The sequence below is a fragment of the Vicia villosa genome, linkage group LG4 (assembly GCF_029867415.1).
Source record: "Vicia villosa cultivar HV-30 ecotype Madison, WI linkage group LG4, Vvil1.0, whole genome shotgun sequence".
NCBI classification, from domain to species: domain Eukaryota; kingdom Viridiplantae; phylum Streptophyta; class Magnoliopsida; order Fabales; family Fabaceae; genus Vicia; species Vicia villosa.
In genome coordinates this window covers 155,736,576-155,757,745 of record NC_081183.1, presented here as the reverse complement: position 1 = coordinate 155,757,745, position 21,170 = coordinate 155,736,576, and the positions used below count along the sequence as shown (strand labels likewise).

The 21,170-nt window shown below is 34.5% G+C and overlaps 2 protein-coding genes across 2 annotated transcripts; both read left to right on the top strand.

Annotated features, from left to right (window-relative positions):
- The first annotated feature begins 4,387 nt into the window (after positions 1-4,387).
- Positions 4,388-9,027, top strand: LOC131595625 (chaperone protein dnaJ 6-like). Its single transcript, XM_058868024.1, has 8 exons — positions 4,388-4,646; positions 4,736-4,834; positions 5,956-6,057; positions 7,841-7,900; positions 7,992-8,098; positions 8,181-8,263; positions 8,390-8,480; positions 8,570-9,027. The coding sequence occupies exons 1-8, from the start codon at positions 4,536-4,538 to the stop codon at positions 8,790-8,792; spliced, it is 876 nt and encodes a 291-aa protein (XP_058724007.1). The 5' UTR covers positions 4,388-4,535; the 3' UTR covers positions 8,793-9,027.
- Positions 9,028-13,378: 4,351 nt separating this feature from the next.
- LOC131595624 (serine/threonine-protein kinase Nek5-like) lies at positions 13,379-20,701 on the top strand. The gene is made up of 13 exons (XM_058868023.1): positions 13,379-13,776; positions 14,031-14,097; positions 15,534-15,599; positions 15,746-15,792; positions 16,213-16,258; positions 16,456-16,536; positions 16,620-16,662; positions 16,757-16,806; positions 16,970-17,051; positions 17,136-17,185; positions 17,264-17,337; positions 17,423-17,474; positions 17,556-20,701. Exons 1-13 carry the CDS (start codon positions 13,691-13,693, stop codon positions 20,481-20,483), a joined length of 3,672 nt encoding a protein of 1,223 aa, XP_058724006.1. The 5' UTR covers positions 13,379-13,690; the 3' UTR covers positions 20,484-20,701.
- Positions 20,702-21,170: the final 469 nt, after the last annotated feature.

The following is a 21,170-nucleotide window of genomic DNA, read 5'->3' as shown; positions in this document are numbered from 1 at the left end:
ATATATTTTTGTGCATCAATATAATATCCATCTAAAAATAAATGAATAAATTATTTTCTAAAAAATACTAATTAATTACTAGAAGAATATGTATGCACTAATTATTATTATTTTTGTCAAACATAACTAACATATTTGTTGTGTATACACAGTCGACATTGAAAGATGTTCATGTTGGATCATCATGGAGAGCATTTATATTAGGTCACAATACCACACAAGTGAAAGAGACACCACATATTTACCCAAAACTTTAAGGTGATAGATTTATGGATCATCTCACTTATAAAGTGCTCAACCTCCATTTTTCCAAGCAATGTGTGACTAACAACTCACACTTGTACACAACAATTCCCCCTCAAGTGTGAGTTCATCCATTGTGCACCCCTCAAGCAAAAACTCTTTCATCCACATGCATTTGTATCGTTGTTGCAGGCACTACAATGGGACACGCCGCCTAACCACCATATTGTCAAGAAGACTTTCGATACAAGGAGCGGGTCCCTTAATTGAACCATCGACTATGATACCACTGTTGGATCATCATGGGAAGCATCCACATTGGATCAAGAGCAACACACAAGTGAAAGAGACACCACATATTCACCCAAAAGCTTAAGGTGATATGTACGGGTCATCTCACTTATAAAGTGCTCAACCATCTGGTGTCTCTTTCACTTGTGTATTGTTTTTGATCCAATGTGGATGCTCTCCAAGATGACCCAACTATGGTATCAGAGTCGATGGTTCAATTAAGGGACCGACTCCTTGTATTGAAAGTCTTCCTGACAATGTGGTGGTCAGGCGGCGTATCCCGTTGTAGTGCCTGCAACAACAAGTGTATGTGGATGAAAGAGCTTCCGTTTGAGGGGGAGTATATTGGATGGACTCACACTCGAGGGGGGAGATTGTTGTATACAAGTGTGAATTTTTAGTACCACGTTGTTTGAAAAAGTGGAGGTTGGACACTTTATAAGTGAGAGGACCCATATACCTATGGCCTTAAGCTTTTGGGTGAATATGTGGTGTCTCTTTCACATGTGTGTTGCTCTTGACCCAATGTCGATGCTCCCCATGATGACCCAACAGTCCACCACTAGTCTGTTTTACATTCAACAAGGTCCCTCAAAGTCATTGAGGGAATAAATCGTTCGTTTTAATGAGGCAACCATAAAAGTCGTCCACTTGAAACCAGAAATGTCATAGGAGCATTTTAGAATGGCTTTAGAGAAGGGCACTTCAACGAGTCACTCGCCCAAATACCAACATCTTCGTTATCAGAGGTGGCCACCAGTAAAGAATGTTACTGTTTACTAGTGATTTCTGACAAACAACCGCTAGTCTTCCAAACTTGACAATTTGGTAACTTACAAGATCGACTAGATTCATCCTAGTACATGTGTCTAAAGTTTTCTATATCAATGGTTGAATCTATAGCGTTGTTTGGTAATTGTCTTGGGTGTTTTTATAAAGGCTTGTGCCTATATGTAACAATGACTTCGAATGCAGATTGTAAAGTAAAAAGGCTTGAATGTAAAATCTTAGGAGAAATGAAGATACATGAAAAAGAAAATTAACCTAAATACTTGTACTGAAATGTAAATGAATTCGAAAAAAGAATGCTTTAAAGGAACTTTATTGGTAAATGAAACAAAATTAAAGACAATGTTGGTGTCATACGTACATTCTCAATGAAAATTCTTTCTCTTTCGCTTGGTACTTGAGTATTTTTTTAGTAACTTTGTACAAATTGAACACCACTTTGAATCCTACCACTAAGACCCCCTATTTATACTAATTTGACCCAAACGGTCTTACTCTAATGAGAAGCCACGTTGTGTGTTTGCATGCGCTTCAAATTCCTAGAGTTTCCACGCGTCCTTCTGACTTAAAATAATCACTTTGAAATTCAAATAAACCCGCTCGAGACTCTTCGACGCAAAACAACATGTCTTTACAAGTTTTCAAAATATATCAAGAATATTCTAAGTCTTTTATTTCTTCGATTTCGAAGATAATCAATTCATGCCTTATCTCAACTTAAGAAATGATTCTGACATAAAGGACCTTTTTTAAAAAACAGCTTTTTAAAGCCATTCTTTCTTCGAGACATATGACTTCGAAGAACATAACCATCTTGTCGAAATCTCCAGCTAACAGTTACATAAAGGGTCACGAAAGTAATGGTGAGAAGAAGGTACGCGACATAAAAAGAGCGCGTTCCTAACGCCGAAGGCTCGCAACACTCGCGACAAAATAACTACACCTCGCCCATCAAATACAAAGTGATGTTCAAGTGAAGTGGAAATATTATAGAGGGCTTCACGCCCATGAACTCCCGTCGTGAGCAGATCTGGTGTGAGGTTCTCCACTTGCATGATATTCTTGTGCCTCCAACTCCAAAAGCAGATGTTATAGAACCTTAACCTGGCAGACGGTGTAAAATTCATAAAATTAAAAGATACCGCACAAAATAATACTACTAGCTCAATAAGGAGATTGAGGGTTTGATCCATTAGGGACACCTTAAGAATCATGTAAAAGATTGTTCCTCCCAAGGATCAAGCTGGGCTAACTTCTGCGGGTGTGATGATAGAGGAAGCCCTGGGTCCAAAAAGGGAAAGGAACCATCTAAAAAAGAAGGAGACAAGGTTGTACGCCATACACTTAATATTACTGAAAGGGGATTTGTTGGGGGAGGATATACTAGCTCCGCCTAAATAAGTAATGCTCTCAAAGATCTAAATATAGAGGATCTTCCCATAGAACTGAAGTAAGACAATATCAAGACGCTAGAGTTCAAGGTCACTTTTTCGAGAAAGATGCAACAAGTTTGAAATGTCACATAACGATAAAAACCTCCTTTGTAGTGGGGGAACAAACCAATCAGGTAAAGTCCATGTATCTGGTTATACATGTCCTCTTTTATTAGAATATGATTATAGGACAACAGACTTTTAATCAATTGTATGCCATCTTGTCTATTTTATATTTGTTCATGAAATACCCGCTATTTGATGGGAGAGTTGGAGTCATCCAAGAAGACGAATAATTCACCATGAAATCCTACATAGAGAATGGCAAGCTGAAAAGAATCTAAACCCTAAGCATGAAAACTAATAAGGATGGTTCATGAATCAAGCCATCAAGTGTAACTCTTAAAGGAGGAAAGGTCCCCCCTCAGAAGAATGATAAGACATGAGATTAAAGCCTCAGCGGAATGGCCCCTAATGCACTGTCATTTAATCATTGTTTTTATGTTTTCTTACTATTGCTTTTGATCAGGCGAGTACTTTATCTCTACCACTTGTAAGGACAAATTGTTTCTTTGACGACACACTCTTTTCCCTTGTGTCTCGTGAAGGGAAATGATTTTTAATGAGACCCCTCATTTTATTATTTTTAGATATTGACATTATTGTCTCCCACATTTTCTTTACACGAAAATAAATGAAATTGCCCTTAGTGGCAAAAAATATTGGATCCTTACGAGGGATCATCGACACTCTTTGAGGCTGTAAAAAATGGTGGACCCCTACGAGGGATCCTTGTCTCCCTTCGAGGCGTTAAAATATGATGGATCCTAACAAAGGGATGTTTACCGCCCTTTGAGGCGGTTAAAGCACTAGATCTCTATGAGGGATCCTTGCTGCCCTTTGAGGAGATAAAATACGATGGACCCTCATAGAGGAATCATTCTCGCCATCTTAGGCAAATAAGAATGTTGGGTTCTTAATGTAAGTACGAGTGTGTAACTTAGGGGGTGAATTAGGTTTTATGAAATTATCCTTTTATATTTGCAAATGAATATCTCTTTTATTTTTCTAGTTTAACAATAGAAGAATTGCATAAAAATAAAGTGTAGAAAAGTAAATAACAACAAAGAAGCACACAACTTCCTTGATTTCCAACAACATCAACACATATGGTGAATTTTGAATCACCTCGATTCAAAGGACTTTTCCAATAAATAAAAAGACCACCCTTCATATTTGCAAATTTCTATAACAAATACAACAACATTATTATAGACAAAAATTACCACAACTCGGTGAATATTACAATAAATAAATAATTTGTAATAAGATAGACTCTGCAACAGACTTCGATAATTTAAGAGTTTTGCTACTTTTATGATATATTGACAATTTAATCTTCTTCTTTAATGGATAAATTAAAATGATATAAATATTTAAGTGCTTAAATGAAAATTATCGAGGAGAAAGTTTATGTCAAATTTTATTGACACTTAAAAAAAAGATGAAAAAATGTTCATGAAGAGGGTGTTTTAAAAATAAAATGGGTAAATTGATTAACAAAACGGCAAAACAATATACAAAAATGCAACCCCAATATAAAAGCAGACCAGAGCAAAACGTGACGGCGGGTAAAAACTGACAGCAGAATCGAAAGGCGGGAACAAATTGGTTTCCATTTATTTATTAATTTAAATTAAATATATTTCAACTAAAAAAATTGATTTAAATTATCTTCTACACCCACATACACATTTGATTTGAGTGAGAGAAGAAAAAATGGGGAAGAACAAGAAGAAGAGAAGTAGGGTTTCCGTCTCCGACGACGACGAAGAAATCGAATCCGATAACAACAACGATTCCAATCAGAACCAAAACTCACTCTACCAGGTACCATTCAAATCAACATTTCTGATTATCACACCGTGAATTTGTTTATTTTTCATAGAAATGATGTTTTTGTTGTGAATGTGAATTAGGTTCTCGGCGTGGAGAGTACAGCGACGCAACAGGAAATAAAGAAGGCGTATCACAAATTGGCGTTGAGGCTTCATCCTGATAAGAACCCTGGTGATGAGGTTCTCTCTATTTTCCATTTATCTGTAGAATTTTACACTTGTGGTTTTCGTGAGTTACTAGTTAATATGTAGTTTTAGGTTTTTGCCAAAGTTGCAGTTGTTTGCATAAGTAAATGCTAGTTGTTAACTATCGGCGCATCTGAAAAAATGTGTGTCATATCTGAAATCCGACATCAACACTAGTGATTACGATTAATTTATTTATTTTTATAAATTATTGCCGGAGTTGACCCCCAAGATATGGAGGGTAGAGAAAATCAACAAAAGGGAAGGGAGCAGTTACTTAGTGGGCAGTTTCCAGGAGAGAAGCAAAATGGGAGTGAGCAGTCATCTAGTGGGCAGTTTCTAGGAGAGAAGCAAAATGGGAGTAAGCAGTTATCTAGTGGGCAGTTTCTAGGAGAGAGAGGATAATCTTTTCTATTATGATTAAGTTGTAATAAAAGGGGAGTGGGTCTTGTTTTGAGGATATCTCAGAATTTTTAGGAAGTGGTTAGAATGGAGAACAGACGTTCTCTATAGGGGCTGAGTCCTTTGGCAGTGGAAGTATCATTTTCCCTGTAAATCCCTTATTTCTTCATCTATAATACTGGATCTCTCTCTAAATTCCTTGTTTCTTTTGATTCATTTGAGATAATTTCTGGTTCCCAACAGTTAGTAACCGACATAGTGTGACACAAGTTGTAGCACCAACAATGTTGTTAAATTGCCGGTATAGTGGCGTAATAGCATAGTGGAATTAGAACAAACTGCTATTGTTTCCCGACACGCTGTTTAGTACAAAATATTGTCAAATAGCCGTTATAGCACTATTGCGTAGCACAGTTTTAACAAACCGATATAGCACTATGTTACGATATTCATAATTGACAACACGGAGCACCTCAGATTGGAAGCATTTCTGGTGTCTTACATATGCTGGTGTATGATACGATATTGACACATATAATAACATTAAATTACTTTCATTTTCTCAAATTATTGCCGGTGTAATGTGTCAGTATTGTGGTACGCTTCATACCGTCCTTGCCAAACTCTTGAGTTTCCAAGTTTAACCCCACCACTTGGGCTACGATTTGGCGTGATTGTAATTGTAACATGTTTGTTCCCTGTTTCATTTGCAGGAAGCTAAAGCTAAGTTTCAGCAATTGCAAAGTGTTATCTCAATTCTTGGAGATGAACAAAAACGGGCGATGTATGACCAGACTGGTTCTATTGAACATGCTGTAAGTATTTCAACATTTCCACCTAATAATTAATTATACAAGTAAATCTTCAATTTAGTGCCTAAATTATAGAAATATGATAGATAGTCCCTAAATTATTCTGAAGCTATCAAGTTAGTCTATCATTTCAAAGTTGTTATGATGCTGAAACAAGGACTTGTTTATGTTAAAACTCAAGGGAATTGCCTTCCCAACTTTTTTGTTTTTAAAGTTGCAAAATAACTAAGTTCTGAAGTTGTGTTGGTATCTTGGTTGCAATTCTTAAGATATACTATAATATAATAACAAGTTAATGAAAACTACTCATGGCACAAACTTCAAAATGTGATAACACAGAATAGGGGTGTTCAAAAAATTAAAAAAACCAAATCTAACTGTGAGCCAAGCTGCATTGTACCATATTTTAAAATGAACCATTTCATATGGTTTGAACTGGACTACTTTCTTTTTTGGCTTATCACCACCGGTTTAGTCTGGTTTGGGGGTCAGTTCTGGCATCAAGTGGGTCCAGCCCCCTCCCGATTGCAGTTGTGGGGATCAAACCGTGGTCCTCTCTACCGAACTGCACTACTTTCTAAAATCAATTTAAAATTAAACCAAACCTATAACCACTTCCAAGTTATTTTTCCAGAACAAATTCAAGCTATCAAACATCAGTAGACTGATAAAATGTCAAACATAACATAATATTTGTTTGTTATACTCTATGAAAACACTTGGCACGATAATAACACAAGCTTGACGACTCATCATGGACATATGAAGAATGCACCTTTCTCATGCGAATGACATAGTGTAGCATTATAATCTTTGTTGAATATAATATATCAATACAGATTTTAATAACTCAATTTTCTATGGCAATAGCTTTCAAACAGTAGGTGAAAAAATGAAGGCTGTTGAGTGAGATTGAAAAAATCTATTTATGGTTATGGAAATTGATGAATGAATATGTTAATGTAGCCATCCCTTGAGTTTGACATCTCTGAGTAAATCATGAACGCCTTAGTTGATATATTTCAATAACAATTGTAGCTTAGCACTTTTCAATGACACATATTGCAATGTGAACTTGCAATTATTGTCCAAGTAAAATATAAATTGACTCAAATAGACTAGAAGATTCCTACTACATAACAGTTCATAAAATTTGTTACATTACAAATTCAAACCATTTTTCAAAACCAATTCAAATCAAAATCACTTAAATCACTTTTCTTAAACCAAAAAGAGAGAAACATGCTAATTAAATTGTCGGTCATTATTATTTTAACTTAAGAGAGGCAGAGAAAGGAAAGTAGACAGTAGTGTTTGTTATTGGCTGAATTGGTTGTAGGTTAAAGGGCCCTGGTGGGCTCTCTGGCCCTTCATCAATGGAGGGTCATGTTTGTGCTCCCAAGGTATTGCTTTTGTTAACTTTTTTGGCTGTATAAGAATTGAAGAAAATGTTAAAACAAAGAGATTGATTAACATATAGCTTAGACTAAAACTTTCACTTTCTCTCTTATTTTTGCTGCTCAGTATTATTCTTAACTTTAAAAAAAAAAGTCCAACTTGGGTCCTCATCAATCCCGCCTAGTTCCGTCCTTGTGCTGAAATATTATTGTAAATTCAAACTTATTTACACCGAGTATTATGCTCGAACTATAGTAGATTTATTACTAGCAATGTTTAGATATTTTTCTCTTGTCCACTGTTGTTGAGAAGCCTGTTTTCATTTCAGGATGTTTTAACAGTGTCCTAGACATTGACAGCATTTTATTCATTTATTTATTATAATCAGGACCTTGCTGGAGATGTCGTTCAGAATCTTCACGAGTATTTCAGAACAATGTACAAGAAGGTACTTGTCTCTGTATCTATCTTCTTTTGCTCCCAATGCCCTGCACTATGGTTGTTTTCAGTTTCTTTAGCTTTGTTAATTGTTCTATTAGGTCACTGAAGCTGATATTGAGGAGTTTGAAGCAAACTATAGGGGATCCGACTCTGAGAAAAGTGATTTGATTAATCTCTACAAGGAATGCAAGGGTAATATGAGCAGGTAATAATGCATTTTGATGAGCAAAACTTGGCTTTGTTTTATGTAAAGGATTTCATTTTTGAATTTGATATTCCTTTTGCAGGTTATTCTGTTCAATGCTTTGTTCAGATCCTAAACTCGACTCACACCGGTTCAAGGATATTATTGATGAGGCCATAGCTTCTGGTAAGAATATTATTAGCTTTTGTTGATGCAAATTTGAATTAGACATCTTTTCTAGATATAGCTTTCACTATTGGAAAAGAGATACTGATTTTCTTTTCCTTGTTGCCTGTTTTTCAATATCTGCAGGAGAATTAAAGGAAAAGAAAGCATACAAAAAATGGGCAAAGAAAATATCAGAAACCAAGCCACCAACTAGTCCTTTAAGAAGGAGGGAAAAGTAAGTTTATCAAGCAGCGTTTTGGTTATGTTATTTACACTTTTATGTAATTAGGAATAATCACATCTTTATGTTTAAATCATCTACAGAGCAAATAAGAAACCAGAAACAGATTTGTATGCCATCATATCAAAACGACAAAATGAGAGGAAAGGCCAGCTTGACTCTATGTTCTCGTCTTTAATTTCAAAATATGGTGGAGACCACGTGCCAGAACCGTCTGAAGAGGAATTTGAAGCTACACGAAGAAAGATCGAAAGCCGGAGAGAAATGGAAAGCCGAAGATCCTCAAAAAAGGCAAAGCAAAAATAACCAATATACCTTTGTGAATAGTCTGTTTCTCTCATGGTGACTGTCACCTCAGCATTGTTGGTAGGAAAGTCAGGGTTATTTTCATTGGAAGTTTATATAATTGGTTAGTTAATGTCTAAGTAGACTAGTATCATTCCTACAAATTTGAGGCCTTGAGTTTTCTTGTACCAATTTAAGTCTTCAATGTTCTTGGTGAATTTATGCTTTAAAGCAAATCAATTATTTTATGGTACCATACTACCATGGCATTTACAAATTTTGAGTACAAGACACATACACACACATGCATAATACTGCATTAAGCTGGACATGCATTAATGTTCCATTTGAGTGAAGTTACCATAAACGCAAACCCACATCTTCTCATGACTGTTTCTGTTTAAGGGACCACAAATTGTCAAAACGTGGCTTTAAGTCTGAAGTCATTATTTATTTCATAGGCTTGGAAGGAACTATGGTAAAAAGCCTGACTAGCCTTCTTCAAACAGTAGCTTCGAATGCAATCTGACGCATAAAAGACACCTACAAATAATTACGCCGTTACATGGTGGCAGCAACATTCCTATTGACTCTTTTGTGTGATTTATCACTGCCTGACTAGTGCCGTGACTTCCTGACTGATTTCCTTCGATTATGTGAAAGAATAACGTGTAAATGAATGCATTGGTGTATTTTCGTTTTTCCCCTATCATTTAGGTATGTGTGATTATGACAACAAAATACCAGTTTAATAGAAAAATATGAGTAAAAGTATATAAAAAAAACATAAATAGAATTTATAAATTCACTATAATTTTTAAATAAAAATTATATAGAAATATATGACAACAAGTTGCACCGTTATATTTCTTTTTTTTTAGATGACAAAATCAACTATCTTAAAAACTCAATTAATTGTTTTATAAGATACAACATTACTATACATGAGCATTTGCATTCTCTTTAAAATATTCAATTGTTTTTGATATTAAAAAATCACAAGTGTCAAACAAATGGTATGAAAATATATTGATTGTCACTGCACGATTTTTCATGTTTAACCACTTTACTTGAAGCGATTTTGAGGGCCGTCTGTCACACAATAAAATATCAAGTCATCTGTCCCACTAGTGAAGAAACCATAATTAAGTCTACACATGCATGTTTTTTCTTCTACCCACTTGATCTAAGTGAGATCTCCTCTCATGTGAGTTAGTGATGAAATTCACAAACATCTCTTTCTTCTATTTATTTTGAGCAGCCTCACGAAAGAAAAATACTGAATTAAATTAAAAAGTGAAGTTATAAGATTCTGATGTATGGTGCAAAGAAAGTCAAATGTTAAGAACAACATCAAAGAAACTAAAGTCTCTAAAAGCCCGCATGTGATCACGCGCCTAAACTATTTTAATCTTTTTTTGTTGGTACAAGAACTGTTTTAATCTTTTTAGATAATTAATTTGTAATAAGTGCGAGTATCTCTCAAAGTACCAAATTAATGCACAAACACACTTAAAATATTTTACAAACTTCATCTAACTTCAAAATATTCTTAAAATCAACTTTGACCTAAAGTTGATCGATTAGGAAGCAAAAATTTGATCTCTAATATATTAAAATATGTGTCTAATAGGTTATGGAACGAAATCACCACTTAAAATTGTGTTCACTTACGAACAACTCAAGAAGTATGATATTCTTTTCCCCTATCTTACTCACTATTTTTTTAGAAATATTTTCATACCCTTAATATTATTTTAGTGGTGAGAGAGCGAACTACTTAAGTAAGAGTTGTGTAACTATTATTTAAATCTGGTTGTGCTGTAATTATAAATCAAAAGCATAATTCTATTATACATTGCTATTTCTATAAAGGTTGCAAGATGAATTTGGATAAAATCTTGGTATAAGAAGGTTGTGGTTTGATCATGTGATAAAAGTTCAAGTTGATAGTGAAACTCTCAAGGGGAAATTCTTGGGAACTGAAGTAAGCCTCATTATTTAAGGCATAACCAATATAAATCATAGTGTGCACTTTCTTATCACATCTTTTTAACTTTCTTGTTATTTGTCTTCCACACTTAAATCTCTTCTTTATCTCTTCTTAATGTTGAACCAGGAAAATCTAACGTTTTTGTAAAAAGTTTTCAAAAATCATTTATCACAATTCTCTCATTCTTTTGTTTGAAGTCACTTGATCAACACTAAATTAATACACACAATCACAAAAATTCATCAAATTTTTAAATCTTATATGAAAATCACTATGGATTGAGGCAAAACATTTAAAACCAAATCATAATTGATTAAGAAGTCTATATAATTGCTTATATAACAAAATTCAACCTATAATCGATTATGACACTTGAGTAATCCATTATGAGGTGAAATTTTCTTAATAATCGATTATTGATACCTAGGAATCACTTATGTTTCTGATTTAACAAATATGTCCTTTATTATCTAGGTCATAATCTACTATGGCCGCAGCCTAACAGATTATCGTACACATCCTTTCTAAATTTTTACTTATTTCGTCTAAATATTTTAATATAAAAGAAATTATGGTGTTCATTTGAAAACAACTAGATTTTTTTTTCACATCTACTATAAACTTAATCACAATTTTCATACTCACTTAAAATATGATTTTAGTGTTAAGTGAGTAACTACTTTGTAGAGATTTCTTGTGTAACAATTGTTATATTATCATTATTTGTAATTGTAAACTAAACGATGATTGTTTTCTTGAACGCTAATTAGGGGTGGGAATAGGCCAGGCCGGCCTACAGGGACCTATAGCCTAGCCTACTTAAGGCCAGACCAGGCCTATTTGATAAAAAGGCCAGGCTTGGGCTTTTTTAAAAGCCTATTTAATAAAATAGGTCAGGCCTAGGCTATTAAAAAAGCCTATAAAGCCTTGTAGACCGGCCTATATTTTCATATATATTAAAATTAGTCTAAATAGGTTGACCTATGCATATATATTAGAAAAAGTGTTAAATAAATTGGTCTATATATGCATATATATTAGAAAAAATGCTGAATAGGTCGGTCTAAATGTTCATATATATGCGACTTATAAGGCTTCTTAAGTAATATGAATTAATTGAAAACATTAATAAGAAATAGGCTTTTAAATAGGCTTTCAGGCCAGGGCAGACTTTTAAAAAGGACGGACCAGGCTGAAAAAACGAGCCTATAGTAGGCCACAGGCCAGGCTCAGGCCTTGCAAGTTTTTCGTAGGCCAGGCCCAGGCCTTATAAAGCCTAGCCTAGCCTATTCCCGCCCCTAACGCTAATTAGTTATAAAGGTTGCAAGTTCAACTTGAGATAAAAATTTGGTGTAAAAAGATTGAGGAATGATCTTGTGTTAAAAGCTCTATGGTAGTGGGAATCTTAAGAAACAATTTTTGGGGACTGAGTAGGCCTCATAGTTTTGGGCCGGATTAATATAATTTTGGTAGATTCCTTCCTTTTCCTTTATCTTTTTTATTTGACCGTCTTTTATCTTTATGATACAACTCCATTATTCTACTTCTTTTTTAAATTCAACTTAAAAATCGATTTAATTTGTTTCAATTTTGAAAAATCCTTTTATCACATTTCACCTCTTTTGTCTTTGAAATTATTTGGGTAAATTCAACTTAAAAATCGATTTAATTTGTTTCAATTTTGAAAAATCCTTTTATCACATTTCACCTCTTTTGTCTTTGAAATTATTTGGGTAACTAAAACTAATGAGGAACCCTTTTGAGGGTTTTGTTGGTTTAGTAGCAACTAACAAGGATGAGAAGCCCATATTGTTTCTTAAGATGGATGAGCACGGGGAAAATCAAAAATGATTAGTCGAAAAAAATGATATCATGCCTCCTCCTTTGATGAAGTTCGTCCAAGCTTTTGGGGCCAGAACCGAGAATGTCTTTTCAGTGGTCCACTAGAGGTTGTAAATAGAAAAAAAAAATTAGAACGGTCATTCTCACATATGACGTTAGTATTTTGATTTTGAACTCAGATTCACAACAATGCTAAGGGACTGTAAATGATGATGTTTGATTGATTTCAGTAGAGAGAACATGAAAATATATGTAAACAATCTCACGTTCAAATATATATATATATATATATATATATATATATATATATATATATATATATATATATATATATATATATATATATATATATATATATATATATATATATATAAGGTTAGTATCTTTAAGAGGAGGTGATATTAAACTTATATAACTGTGAAGATGTGAAATAGAGGAGTAAGTCAAAATCTCAATAAAAACAAATATTAAATCGACAAAATTTATATATTTTTAAAGGTTTGTCCTTTAATTTGTATTTATGTATGGAATTTTTTTTTAATATATCACATATAAATATAAGATTATTAAAAGGATTTGAATTAACACATTTGAATTAAGTCATATAAAAAGGAAAAAAGAGAGAATATTCTTATGTTTAGAAAGAGGTTACATTACATGCTTATCCATTTATTTGAAGAGTGATTTTAGCATTATGATTTAGGTTGATTGTCTAGTGGTGGCCAATAGAAAGCAACATGATGTCTCCTTTACTTGACTTTCTTGCCCCTCACCTCTCTCTCTTTTTCATATAATCCAATTTTAAATGTGGCTTTACTTTACTCATTCCTCATGTCAAACGTGAAACCCCCTAAGTCTCATTCATTATTCACCAAAGTCTCACTCTCATAATTAATTCTCTTACAAACTCCATCAAACCTTAGCATAACATGAATTCATTCATTCACATTTTCACATTTACTACTATCTTATTAAACTAAACTTTGGTATCTATAATAAATACTCATTCATCTAGGTTTCATATCATAGTAACAAATCAGGATCTGTTTTCTTCACTGTTTTTGTCTTCTAGCTTCTTCTGAAGATGGAAGATTATGAGGTTATAGAGAAACTTGGGAGAGGAGCTTTAGGTGCAACTTTTCTTGTTCTTCATAAAACTGATAGAAAGAGGTAATTCAATTCATTCACGCTTTCTTTCCTTTTTTGTGTAAAGATCGTTTTTTTTTTCAAAATTGGTCAACCCCACATGGAAATTTTGTTTTTTTTATAGAGATTTTAGTGTTCAATTTTGTGTTTGGGTGTGAGTTTAACTGAAATTAAGCTAATAAATTAATCTGTATTTGGGATTGTAGACCTTGCTAATTCAATTTGAGTTTTTTTTTTTTTTAAGTAATTTTTCTTCATGATGATTTCATCTATGGTAGGTATGTGTTGAAGAAGATTCGTTTGTCTAAGCATACAGAGAAGTCCAAATTGACAGCGTACCAAGAGGTTGGTGTAACAAATTCTTCCACTCATTGCATATTTTGTTGTTATTGTTAAGCATTATTTTGTCTCATTACTTGATGATAATTAGTAACAGTTGATTTGTTTTCTATTGTGTTTTGAGTAAAGTAAGTGTAGTAGAATGTCACGCGGTTAAGAATTAACACGAAAATAAAGTAAGTGTAGCAGAGATGAGGATGTTGCGTTGGATGTGTAGTAAGAATATTAGACAAGATAAGATTAGAAATGACAATATTAGAGAGAGTGTTGGAGTAGCACCTATAGTAGAACAGAGGGTGGAAAATAAACTTAGGAGGTTTGAGCATTTAGAGAGAAGACCTATAATATATGTGGTAAGGAGAGTAGATAAGATGGAGAGGGGTCAAACATCTTGAGGTAGAGAAAGACCTAGAAAAGTTATAAGAGAAGATATTAAGAAAAATTTCGAAATTAATGATTTGAATAGAAGTATGGTCTTGGATAGAACATTATGGCGGAAGTTGATCCCTGTAGCCGATCTTATTTAGTGGGATAGGGCTTGGTTGTTGTCGTGTTTTTAGTCATAGATGGATGGATTGATTCTACTTAATATGACTAGCTTGTGCTTATTAGTATATTTGTTTTTCTTCCATGATGAACTATAGACATGCAATACAAAGACTATAAAAGATATCATTATTAAACTATAATTGAATTTCATTTCTTTTGATGGAATCTTTTAGTTGTTCTGCTATGCATTAGTTTTATGTCTTCTGAGGTGCTGATCAAACTTCTACTTATCCAACATAGTTGGGATTCCATGATGATGACTTTGCACTTTCAATTTTTAATTAAAAAACTTCTATTTCTGGATATTTGTTTTGTATATTTATTATGCTTACAAAATGCTTTGAGCACGATAGTTAATCACTGTAGATAGATAGAGAAATAAGACATGTTGCCTATAAATAAGAGAGATTGAGACGAAAAGGTAGCGAATGATATATGCAACAAGTAGAGGAGGTGGCTAGAAAAAGTCTACTGATAGATGCAATACTCAAGAATACCGAGTTTTTGATGTAAAAGATGTTGAATACAAGGAGAAGGTGAATGCTTAAACCCCTTAGTTAGTTGATTAGTTGGGGTTTTGGATAATTAGAGCAATAATGCATGTTTCCTATAACTATAAGAAGATAGGCTTGTAAGGACTATGGAGAGGTCGCAAGTGAATTGTGAGAGAATTGGGGCCTTATGTTAGGGAGTGTGTAGATCCTCGAAGTTTTGTATTGATTTTATTTTATTTTTGATTTCATTGGAGACTTTCTTAATTCTTTCTAATAAAATATCAGGTTACTAGCATTTCTATAAATATGTGATAATATTCTTAATAACGGTTTTACTAACCTTTACCTTCTTAGTTCTTACATAAAAGTGATCATATTGTCTCTTTTTTTCTGATGAAGATGGACCTGATAGCAAACCTAAATTACCCTTATATTGTGGAGTACAAAGATGCTTGGGTGGAGAAGGTAAGAACATAAGCTCCCTTCCCCTTCTTTCAATTTTCCTTTTTACTTTTATAGAAATTAAAATTAACTTCGTATTTCTTTAGATGTATATACTTTTTTCAATATTTAAGACTACTAAATATTTATGCTATTTTCATGATTTGTAGGAGGACTATATATACATTTTAAGCGGCTTTTGCGAAGGAGGTGACATGTGAGTGTAATAATAGTGACTGTGATTATTTCTAGTATAAATTAAGGACCTTAATTTTTTAATTACAGAGAATGCCATAAAAGCTTAAGCTACTAGGTAAGGTAAAGGTTCGAAGAATGGTTTTCATCACTCTTAACACATGTACTTACAAGTGAAAACAAACCTAAAATGTTGATAAATTATAAACCTCTATCATGTACCGAAATCACACTGAACATTGTACCGTGTTTTACAATATGAATGCAAATTTTATTGTAAAATTTACATATTATTAGACTTGGGGCGATAATTATATCAATGACTTTTATGGTCTGTTATATAAACTACTGACCTTAAAGTTTAGGTTATTAGAACTAATGAGTTTTATAAAAACTGTGACGTATAAATAATGTGTTCATATCAATGACTTTTGTGGGACAGGGCTGAGAATATAAAGAAATCTCGAGGATCTTTTTTTCCGGAGGAGGTAATTATTTAATGTACCATTTCTTCATTATGTTTTGATGGATGTGAATAGAAGAAAAGGAGCGGTGTGATAAGTAAACCTCTTCCAAATAGTCTAACAAGGGCTTATGTTAGTAGATAAGCTGAAAAAAGTAATTTCAAACAGGTCCTTCTATACAAGTATTGTTAACTCAACCCGCATGCTATTTTTTTCTGTAGAAAGTCTGCAAATGGATGACTCAGTTGTTGCTAGCTGTGGACTACTTGCACTCTAACCGTGTGCTCCACAGAGATCTTAAGGTATCAAGTATTACCTATTTCATTATCCTAGAAAATAAATCCGTATATGGTGTTTACATTAAAGCAAGTTCATTTAATTTCAGTGTTCCAACATATTCCTCACCAAAGAAAACAACATTCGTCTAGGTATGAAGGCATTATTCTTTGAACGATCGTTACTTTTGGTTTCCACACATTCTGTTATCTAAAGCAATATATGTATTGCATATGGATCCTGCAGGTGACTTTGGTCTTGCAAAGCTACTTGACACAGACGATCCTGCTTCTTCGGTATTGTTTACATTGTTAATATCCTTGCATTTATCAGCTTATTCAAGAAACGTACTTGTAATTGTTCGGTTGTGGATTGTCATGTCAAGTAGTTGAAGATTTTAATCTAAAAAAACATAAATGAAGTCTGTTTAATTCTCGTGCCCTCATATTTCCTCTGTAGGTTGTTGGAACTCTAAATTACATGTGTCCTGAAATCTTTGCCGATATGCCGTACGGTTATAAATCTGACATATGGTCGCTTGGTAAGAGCTACATACTCCTTACCCTTATTGACATAGCCATATGATATATGTCCTTGTGTAAGATGACGTCGTTTTGTTTGTAAGGTTGCTGCATGTTTGAAATTGTTGCACATCAACCAGCGTTTCGTGCTCCAGTAAGAACAAACTTGACCCTTCTACAATGAAGTCTTTCATTTTTCAATGTTATAAAGTGAAGTAAATTGTTTAAACAGGACAGGGCCGGGCTTATCAATAAAATAAATAGATCCACTATTTCTCCATTGCCAATTGTTTACTCTTCCACATTGTAAGTCACTTCGTGTGAACATATATCTTACGGTGAAAACCGATTTATCCGTTTTATATTTAATTTAAATGGTAAAATGCAACAGGAAACAGATTATCAAGAGCATGCTGAGGAAAAACCCTGAACACAGACCAACAGTGAGTTCTAGTGAGCCTTTCATGTATTATTCATTTTGATGAAACTGTTCCGTTCTTATGCTGCTTTCTCTTCGTTTACAGGCGGCTGATTTGTTGAGACATCCTCATTTACAACCTTTTGTTCTCCGCTCTCGTAACACGCCATCTGTTTTTCTTCCTGTACATCTCATAAGTTGTAACTCACCGAAAAAATCTTACAAATCTAACGGTGGCAAGGACAATAGGGACAAAGAAGAAGGGTTTGTAAACCGTTTGGATCGAGTTTATCCGATTGAGGGAGAAGGAGATGTACAAACAAGAAACCGCAAATTAGCAGTGTCAACGAGCACAGAAGACAACCTTGAGACTAAAATGGTTGATCCTACCAGCTACCCGTTGGAATTTTCTACTAGTATTAGTGGCTCAAAGGACGAGTCAACAACATCTGAATCAACCGTTTGCAGTGTGTGCAAGGAAGCAGATTTCAAAAGTAGAGCTGTAAGAGACATGGCCGACACAGAGGTCACTTCAAAGAGTACACTAGATTCAATGCATGAAAAACAAGTATTTGCTACTGGGCAACTTCCGAAGTCGAATGCAAATGCAGCGACTAAAAAAGTTGAATATAGTTTTTCTAATAAAGTTTTCGATAAAGATGAAGTGCATAAGGAAGCTGCAAAACATGGGCACTCTAGTAAAACAATAATCTCCAGTGAAGACAGCAATGGAAATGATGAAGATGCGGTCACATCACAATGTACTCCAGATAAATACAAATTTTCCAATAAAGGTTTTGGTGAGGCAGAAGTGCAGAAAGAAAAAGCAAAACCTGAGGACTTCATCAAATCGATAATGTCCAGTGAATATAGAACTGGTAATAATATAGATGGGTGCATTGATGAGGTCACTTCGGAAAGTACACTAGAGTTTTTGCTTGTAGAACAATTTATCACCGAACATTTTCAGAATCCTGATGCATTTGACATAAATGCAGTAACAAAAGAAGTTGAAGGTAGTTTTACCGAAGGTTATTTTGATACTCTTTCCGATGTTGGCTTTGATACTTTTTCCGAAGTGCTTACAGAAGATGCCAAACCCGAGGAGTCTAGTAAATCAATCATTTACAGCAACGACTGCAATCAAAATGATAAAGAATGCTGTATTGATGATATCACTTCAAAGAGCACACTGGATTCGGTGAATGAAGAACAAGAAGTTGTCGCTGAGAATTTTCCAAAATCGAATACATCGGTGACTACAAAGACTGATGGCACACTTTCCAGCCAATGTTTTGATAAAGATGAAGCACAGAGAGAAGATGCCCTACCTGAGGACTCAAGTAAATCAATCATTTTCCGCCAAGGCTGCAATGGAAATGATAAAGAACGGTCCACTGATGATATCAGTATCACTTCAAAGAGAACATTGGATTCTTTACACGAAGAACAAAAATTTGCCGCTGAAGATTTTCAGAAGTCAAATACAAATGACATAAATCTAGTGACTTCAAAAGTTGATGATACTCTTTCCAATAAAGAATTTGATTTAGGTGAACCACAAAGAGAAGATGTCAAACCCGAGGACTCAAGTAAATCAATCATTTACAACAATGACAATGACAATGACAAAGAGGAGTCTTGTGATGAGGTCACATCAACGAGCACCCTAAGTTCTGTGCATGAAGAGCGACGACTTTCGGCTGAACAATTTCAGAAGCCAGATACAAATGACATAAATCCAGTGACTTCACATCTTGATGATACTCTTTCCGTTAAAGAGTTTGATAAAGCCGAACCAGAAAGAGAAGATGCCAAATCTGAGGACTCAAGTAAATCAATCATTTACAACGATGGCAATGACAAAAAGGGGTCTACCGATGAGGTCACATCAACGAGCACACTTGATTCTGTGCATGAAGAGCCACGACTTTCTGTTGAACACTTTCAGAAGCCAGATACAAATGACATAAATCCAGTGACTTCAAAAGTTGAATATACTCTTTCCAGTAAAGAGTTTGATAAAGCTCAAACACAAAGAGAAGATGTCAAACCTGAGGACTCAAGTAAATCAATCATTTACAACAATGGCAATGACAAAGAGGGGTCTAAGGATGAGGTCACATCTACAAGGACACTCGATTCTGTGCATGAAGAGCGGCGACTTTCTGTTGAACACTTTCAGAAGCCAGATACAAATGACATAACTCCAGTGACTTCACAAGTTGATGATACTGTTTCCAGTAAAGAGTTTGATAAAGCCGAACCAGAAAGAGAAGATGCCAAACCTGAGGACTCAAGTAAATCAATCATTTACAACAATGGCAATGACAAAGAGTGGTCTACTGATAAGGTCACATCAACGAGCACACTCGATTCTGTGGATGAAGAGCCACGACTTTCTGTTGAACACTTTCAGAAGCAAGATACAAATGACATAAATGCAGTGACTGTTAAAGTTGATGGTGCTTTTTCCAATGAAGGTTTTGATAAATTTGAAGGTAGCAGCGACAGTGATAAAATCGGTTTCATCGATGAAGAAATGGCATCAACAAATGTGCATTCTGTTAGGGTTGAACAAGACCCTGATACAGTAAGCTGCTTGAAAGAAAGTGAAAATTCACAATCATTAACAGAAGACTCACACACGAACATTCTGACTTCTGAGAGCAATGGTACTCTCTCAGCTAAGCATGAAGGCAGAGAAAACACACACATAATCAGTCGTGCCATACATAAAGACGATAAAAATGCCACTGTGATTGATAAAACCCCAAATGAAATTTCCTTAAGTACAAATATTTCAGTAGTCGGTGATAAAACGAAGAGGGTGTTGAAAAATTCCGGCCAACAAAGAGCTGATGCTTTGGAATCTTTACTTGAGTTATGTGCTCATTTACTTAAGCAAGGAAAGCTAGAAGAGCTTGCTGCGGTGCTAAGACCATTTGGAGAAGACACAGTTTCATCCAGAGAAACAGCCATATGGCTGACAAAAAGCCTGGTGTCATCGCAAAAATTTAATCCGGAAACCTAGTTTGGTGAGGGGTTCTCCTTATGAATCATCGATTGTTGTTAAAAAATGTGTATCTCGAAAAGTTACACGAGTTTGTTCCTTTGAGACTCTTGCTTGATTGAAGATTGGGGGATTGGAAATTAACATCCCACAATCTTTTTCTTGGTGATTGTTTATTGTAAATGGTTTGAATCATATTTGAGAAAGGTTGATATGTTCATTAGTGTTTTTCTGTGTTATATGGCTTTGATTGTATTAAAATTAACATTCTCATGTTCCCTCCTTAATCTTAAGAAGAATGGCACAGATTTGTACTTTAACATAACTATGAAAACAAATTAATTTTACATTTTCAATAGTTACAAATAGAGTGAAACTTATCAATACACATAATTATGGTAAATCACTCTTTATTCCATATAAATTACATATATTGTATAAACTTCTCTCTGGTACTGTCTTTCACATATTTTCCGAGCTTAATGGAACAAGGCAATGAAAGACAACAAAGAGGCACCAACCAAGGAACCAACAGCGGTTGCTGATGCAGCGTTGGCAGGGCCAGGGGCCGGTGCAGATGTTGGAACCTCGGCAGTGGCAGCCATTGCTGCACTCATGGAGGCAGCGACAACGAGAACGGCGCAGGTAAGCTTCTTCATGTCCATGATATAATGAAATGTGTTTGAATTTGGTATAGAGAAGAAACCT